At 45.6% G+C, this 7,755-nt stretch overlaps 1 protein-coding gene across 1 annotated transcript; it reads right to left on the bottom strand.

Moving 5' to 3' along the window:
* Positions 1–159: 159 nt before the first annotated feature.
* On the bottom strand, positions 160–7,524 carry LOC135830757 (uncharacterized; the record flags this gene model as incomplete). Its single annotated transcript, XM_065342973.1, has 4 exons — positions 7,506–7,524; positions 6,953–7,252; positions 3,534–3,821; positions 160–285 (listed from the first exon to the last, which is right to left on the bottom strand). Coding segments are annotated over exons 1-4 (733 nt in total), but the record flags the coding sequence as incomplete, so codon positions are not given.
* Positions 7,525–7,755: the final 231 nt, after the last annotated feature.

The raw sequence follows: 7,755 nt of genomic DNA, 5'->3' as shown, positions 1-7,755 counted from the left end.
TGTAGAAATTGAGACCTTCGTTTCACCCCTAATATCTACAGATGAAAATGCTTGCCTTGGGCTAATTCCTCCCTGCATCAGTTCCACATAGCAAGTGATGCAAGTTGAGCCATAGCACTACGACGCTCAACATGAGATCTATTCTGCAGTCAAACTCACAGTTGCAACGCTCTCCGTAGTATGTATCCAGACAGCGGCAGTAGTATGAGCCAACGGTATCAACGCAAGTACTTGTGCCCTTAGGGCAGTCATTATCACCATTAGTACATCGGTTGATGACATCCTCTGTGTAAACGAAAAGCCCACGCAAGGAATTACAAGCAAATAAACACGAGCAAACACACACACACACACACACACACACACACAAAACACGCAACATACGCACCCAAACACACACGAATGCCCACACACTAGCACACACACGCAAACATAATGTGCACCGAGACAAGAACATGCATGCATGCACGCACGCACACACACACACACACACACACACACACACACACACACACACACACACACACACACACACACACACATACACATACACACACACATACACACATGCGCACACGCACGAATGCACGCACGCACACGCACACACACACACACACACACACGCACACAAGCCTCACTAGTTCTTTTCGTAAACTTTAGATTTCAGTCAAAAACACAAAGGAAAAGGAAGGTCAAACGAGTTGCACACCAGTGGCTCGGATCCACAAGGGGTAAAACGTTATAACATTTATTGTTGTATTACAGCATTTCTGTGATGGAAATGGTCTTAGAGACTGCTTCTCCCATTCCCGTTGGCCTTCCAATCACAAAATTACTTTCACTCTTTCTGCATGCTCTGTATGGTGATCCCCGAATGACTTATTATTATTCATGCATAATGGACAACTATTACTCTACAGTCTACACACTATCCACCTTTAGGAAAACACTTTATTTTACACATCCTTATTCTACCTTACACACCGTACTCTGAACACAGCAGGGAGTTGATTTTGACTCCCTGCATTTATTCTGAAATATGAAGCTGGCCACGACGGAGATTTCCCCTCAGTTCTTGATAGCCCAGAAGGAGTGAGTTTGATTTGTTGTGTCGACTGGAGCTGCTAGTATGCCTCCTGTTACAATTCCACTCGTGCTAAGAAGACCAATCTGTGACTTCGTACAGAGCTACCTTTCAAGGGCTTGAAAGAATTATGTGATCTGTAAGATACGGCTAAGATACGGCTGTGGGATATGGGGATACAGCCATGCTTGCATAAGAGTATGGGGGTGGGATGCGTGAAGTTGAGATGGTTGCAAGAGAAGAAGTGATAAGGGTTGATCTTAGATGGAATAGCAAGTTGAATGACTTGAGTGATTTAACTATAATACTAGAGATGTTCCGCACTATGTAAAGTTGAGCAACTTTATGTTAGTGGGCGGGAAAAACCCGTGAATTGGCGAGTTTGCACTCCACTTACGGAAAGTTGTCTACGGAGAGTACGTAGACAGGGCTCTGATAACGTAGCTGGTCCATAAGTGGATTGGAGTACAAATTTATGTACAAATTTATGACTCTCTCCCCAGGTCGAGCTGGTCGAACACTGCAACGCATTCGGAGTTGCCAAGGGCAGCTACATGATTTGAAAACTCCGTATGGCGGAACACAGATGCGCATGCAGTTTACGTAAGACTTTCCGTAGATCGACTACGTTTTTTACTTACGTAATTGCGTTATGCGGAACCTCTCTACTATCGAAGTGTTTTGTCCAGCACAGGTCGTGTTGGAATATTATTCCAAGGTGACATTGCTGTGTTACTGTTTCTAGTAGAGTTTGCCCGAATTTTATTTCGGGTAGTCGTGGGGGGGGGGGGGGGGAGGGGTCAGTTAGCATGGTAGAATGGGAGGATGACAGTTTTCGTTTTATTGACTAGCAGGTGTCAGCGCTCTAGCCTTTCTGCTGCGGCATTGGCGATTCTTTGTAGCGCAGCCTCACACTCAATGCCGCTGCCTGCAATGGTAATCAGTGCGGTGTCGTCCGCAAACTGGCTACACGAGGTTGTAGCATTTTCACAGGCAGTGGGCAGGTCAATAGTGTACGCCAGGAACAGAAGTGGTCCCAGGATAGAGCCCTGGTGCACACACGCTGGAATGGAATGAAGGCGGGTGTTGTGCCTTCAACCTGAACACGCTGTCTGAATCCTGCCAAGTAGGCTTTGAGCCACTTCCGAGCGTTGCCGTCGACACCGTAATGGCTCAGCTTTTTCAGCAAGCCTTGATGCCATACACGGTTAAATGCTTTGCTGAGGTCGAAGAAACAACCAACAACATGCTTCCCAGCATCCCTAGCTGTTGATATCTGGTGAACGCAGTTCGGTCCCGTCTTGTTTCCTGAAGCCGGATTGGTTGGGAGGTAAGTGCGGTGCTATGCGATTGTACAGACGAGAGTGGACTATTTTCTTGTGTTTTTTTGATATTATTTATTCATTTATTCAACATCTTATGGCTTCCAATGGCAGCCAAAACGGGAAGATGTGGTTGATAGCCAACCATTATGCTGAGAAGGATAGTCGTGGGAATGGATGTAATAGTTGCGTCTTTTCATTTCCAATCCTGTGGCTCCGGTCCTGAGGGACAGATTGTAGAGAGAAGGGGAGATTTCCTTTGCAGTTCTTTCAGGAGCCGAGTCGGGATGTTGTCAAAGCCTGGGCTCTTGCCAACTTCTAGACTGCTTAGAAGTTTATCAACCTGTTCCTCTGTTGCTGCGATTGTAATAGGGTATGAGGTACCATAATGATGCGCGTACAAAAGCATGGGCTTAAGGCCGTAAAAGCCGGGTTCAAACCATGCTTCTATCCAAAACATGCTTTTATGTTAACATCATCAGTCTACACTGTGCAGTGCACACTGGCACACATGTACGTGCGCATGTACTTTGTAGAGAGCCGCTTCTATTCAAATCGTGCTTCTGTGTCACGGAGCGCTTCGAAAAATCGGCTTCCATTCTAGTCATTCTTCTATACAGGTCATGCTTTTATACGCGACACTACAGTATATCAGGGGTGGTGTTGATGTCTGGTGTAGTACAAGCAGTCTTGTTGATGGACTGTTGGCTTTGAGAGATAAAGAACTCGTTGAGAGCTGTTGCCTTCTCCATGGTCGTGGCTGCAGTGGAGTTGGCTATCGATAAAGTGGGAATCGTTTGCTTGGGCGCTTTCTTCAGATGTTTCAGAAGATGGTGGAGGTTTGTCCCTGTCGACGTTGTTTGCTTAGCCTGTCGCACTAGTATTCTAATTGTTTCTTGTGATATACAATGATGTGATGTTTTCCTGATGTGCTCAAATTCCATGCCCATATAGATGTGGTAGCCTTTCACTGTGAAAGTGAAATTGCGAAAGCGTCAACAAATTATGGTTGAAATTGAGGATGCAATGTCGGCAAATTAAGGATGAAATTGAGGATGAAATGTCAATAATAATGAGGATGGGTAAAGAACCACACATGTAACATTACAGTAATCAGAGCTACTTACCCACACACACAATCAGACTGCTAATATACGCTGTGGGTTGCTGGTAAAACAAGGCGGGTCGCCCAATAGCCGTAACCACATCGGAGCTGTAGTCCCAGAACTCCGTGAAGCGGTAGTGGGCCGCCAAGGGCTGCAAGAAATCGAACATGCACTGGGACTTGTGGAACCAGTAGTCGAAGAGGACTCGTCGGGCACAGAGTTTTTTGGCTTGTTCTCTAAGCGATATATATTGGGTGCTATGCTCGTTAAACTCTGCCACTAAGTCTCCACATCGTCCTGACACAGCCACTGGGAACAGACAAGAAAAAGGAGTGAAAAGAAAAATATTAGTAGGCGGGCTAGTGCAACCTGGATAGGAAAAGATGCTTTCTGAAATTGTACTCCCAAACCAGTGCTGGTTTGAAATTCTTCAGAATGTTTCCCCCCGAAATTGATGGAGAAATGGAGAAAGTATATCGTCGTCTGTGCAATTAGTACGGTGTATGTAATCAATATGGTGTATGCAAATAGTACGGTGTATGCAATCAATATGGTCCAGTACAGTCTACATGTATGCAATCTGTACTGCGTTTGTAACCTGTATGGTGTACAGGTGATCAGTATGCTGCATGTAATCACTATGGTGTACTGTATGGGCATGTAATCACTATGGTGTGCGGTACAGTCTACTCGCGATAAGTCACGCACAGTGTCCCGGAATAGAAAATGCGCGACTTACCGCGAGTGCGCGACTTACAATATGCACCGCGTCATGCATATGTACAGCCGTCATTTTTTCTTCTGCATATGGACATGTGTGCTGAACACGCGTACAAGCACTGAGCTGCATGCGCACGGTACACTGTCTGTAGTCTACACCAGGGAGTAGTACTACTCCCTGGTCTACACTGACTGTATACTGCTGTACACGAGAAGAAGATCTACCACAGCGTGAAGCCATGATCGATATGAAGGCATGATCGAGAAAGACAAGTACCGACGTTCCGTTACTTTTGCCGTTTTGGTAGACATTTGACAGGACGCACTTCTGTTTCCGTCGTGTAAACACTTCGTTTCCCTTTGCTTGACGATGCCTTCTCATAAGAAAACGAAAGAACAGCGAACAGTGGCTGATCGACTGCGTTTGGTTCGTCGCTATCGTGAGAGTTGAAAAACCTCCGCTCGAAAATTTGCGAAGTTGAACAATGTTCCGGAGGCGATGTTCCGCGGCTGGCTGAGGGATGCTGAAGCTGGCAAACTCGCCGATGCTAATCCGTCTGGTCCACCGGGAGTCCGCAACAGAAGTTCCCAGTTCGGGAAAATTGAGGAGCGGCTAGTGAAGTATATTTTGCTTCGAAGGGAGAAGTTTGTGACTGACAAACTTGGATTGTCGTGGGTGAAGGCTCTCATACAATACATGTATGCACATAATAATTATATTCTTACCTTTACAGTATTCAAGCTCCATCATTGAAAACGACATCATTCGCAAATATTCACGAAATCCACGAAATCCACAAAATCCCGAAAAATAAAAAAATCTTGAGATGGGTGTCCTGGATGAAAAAGTGCGTGACTTATCGCGAGTGCGTGACTTAAAAGTGCGTGACTGTATGGGCATGTAATCACTATGGTGTGCTGTATGGGCATGTAATCACTATGGTGTGCTGTATGGGCATGTAATCACTATGGTGTGCTGTATGGGCATGTAATCACTATGGTGTACTGTATGGGCATGTAATCACTATGGTGTACTGTATGGGCATGTAATCACTATGGTGTACTGTATGGGCATGTAATCACTATGGTGTACTGTATGGGCATGTAATCACTATGGTGTACTGTATGGGCATGTAATCACTATGGTGTACTGTATGGGCATGTAATCACTATGGTGTACTGTATGGGCATGTAATCACTATGGTGTACTGTATGGGCATGTAATCACTATGGTGTACTGTATGGGCATGTAATCACTATGGTGTACTGTATGGGCATGTAATCACTATGGTGTACTGTATGGGCATGTAATCACTATGGTGTACTGTATGGGCATGTAATCACTATGGTGTACTGTACAATCATGTATCTCACGATCAGTGACCACCACCACACCAAGGTCGTTGACGCTGCAAATTCTATTCAAAAGAAATCTCCAAATTTTCTCCCATGGGGCTTCATCATGGAGGTGAGGTAATTACGGTCCAAACATTAGTTGACTTACATTACATGTATGTAATCAGTAGACACCCTTAGCAAACAACGGTAACACTATTTTTTTACGGTACTCGTACCTTGATCGCCCAAGTAACGTTGAAGCTGCAGCGTAAACACGTTATGGGGGCTGATTTATTGTTGTGACCAACGGTACTTGGTCCGCGTCAGCAATATTGTCGCTTATCTTTCTACAATTTGAACTTAGACTTTGGACTTGAACGCGTGCACTTGAAGTGATAAAACTTGGTGCGATGGACGGTAAGGTATAGAATGACAACTAGCTGCAAGGAATTTATTGTCCAAGGAAGGGTTCCTACTTTTTCGGTCCTCCTCGTCGCTGCTCTCGGCGCTGGCGACAAATATTTTTGCTCGGGATCGACTCTCTTGCTTTTGCAAGCTCATCTCTCTTCCTCTCCGCTGCCTGGCTATTTTTCTAAAGAGAAGTCGATCATGACGGTCGCCTTCTCTATAGGACTTCGCGTGGGCAGCACGACAGCCTGTGTGGTTCAAATCAGACGCTGTTCTTTGCAAGATTTTATTTTGAACGACGGCGACGAGTACAGTACTTGCAAATCTCCACGACGCGCTGGATACTCCGAGCGTTGAGCTGGAGGTAAGGGAGCTACGGTCTCAGCTTGATGAGCGATCCCTGAGGTGAGCGATCTCGGCCGTTCAGCAAAATGGAGCTGATTCCGAGTAACCGATTACTTTCTTGTGGCTTGCGCTGCTCTTGCCTGCACAGCGTACAAAGATAATCTATTTTGATGCGGCGCTGTATCAATCAGAATTACCCACCTGTCGCTCTCGAAATCCACTCAAACTCTAGCTAGCCCTTTCAGGTACTAGCAAACTAACTTGCTAACCAAAATTGGGATGAAATGGGCTGCCAAGTAAGCATTGGCGACATATAAACAAAGCTGAAATATAAACGACAATATCGCTGACGCGGACCAAGTACGTTTTTGGCCAAATATTGCATAGTCCGTACGAATTTCACCTTGTATCGCGTATATTGTGACATAAGTGGTTGTACCGCGCGAAGTAAAAGCTATTCTCGTGGCAACAGCGTACTAAAAATAGCGTGCATCTTGCTAAAGGTCGAGTGCAGATCATGGTATCCCCCCCCCCTTAATACGGTAATAAAGTTACAACATAACGTTGTTTGCTAAGGGTGTCTAGTATGGTGTACATGTGTATGTAATCTGTAAGGTACCATAACTCACAAAGACAGACCACCAGATTTGGATCAGAGGTGGTGACTTCCTGGAATGTCGAATCTCTCTTCGTGGAGATTGGATTCGACTGTTCGTCATCAGTCCACATCTGCCCGATATTCAGTCGGTCATGCATATCAGCCAGATAGTCCACAAAGCATGACGTGTTCTTGTCGGTGAGGTTGAACAACTTTGCACCTCGAGAAGTGCACCGGGCATTTGCAGCCTTCCAAGTCTTCTCAGGAAACGGGTCAGTGTAGATCTGGTAGTTGGTGCCAGTACTGTCAGTACATCTTGTACCCAGGTTAGCTGTAGAGCAATGAAAAACAGAACAATCATGGGATGACAGCTACACCATGGCTCAGTGGTTAGAGCATGGCTGGCCTCAAGCCTAGGTCTCTGGTTCAAGTCCTGGTGGTGACAGTAGAATAATCGTGGTAGTGTAAACCCGAAACGCTTGCCACAGTTTCAGTTCGTGGTGTGGGAGCACCTTGACATGGTTGCAATTGGAGTCATTCTCCTTAGTTTATTTACTACAGTTCTACATCTCGTGTCGGCTTACTTAGCCATATCACATCCATCGTGGATACAGCGAAGAATTCCAGATCACAAAGGTTTCCAGGTTTACATTATCATTAATCCACAGCCAAAAGACAATTTTGTGTGACAGAGGCAAAAACGTTGACCATCCCACAGGGCAAAGTAGGGAGTCGTCAAAAGCTCCGTCGGCGGAAGTGCCGCCATCTTCATTTGGCTCCTAGCAGGAGGATACTAGTAGCAAGAGTATAAAAGCCCCAAGAGTGTGCAACTCC

This window comes from Sycon ciliatum, unplaced genomic scaffold, assembly GCF_964019385.1.
Source record: "Sycon ciliatum unplaced genomic scaffold, ocSycCili1.1 SCAFFOLD_2588, whole genome shotgun sequence".
Lineage (NCBI taxonomy): Eukaryota > Metazoa > Porifera > Calcarea > Leucosolenida > Sycettidae > Sycon > Sycon ciliatum.
Note: the sequence above shows the minus strand (reverse complement) of the source record. Positions and strands in the feature narration are given on the sequence as shown.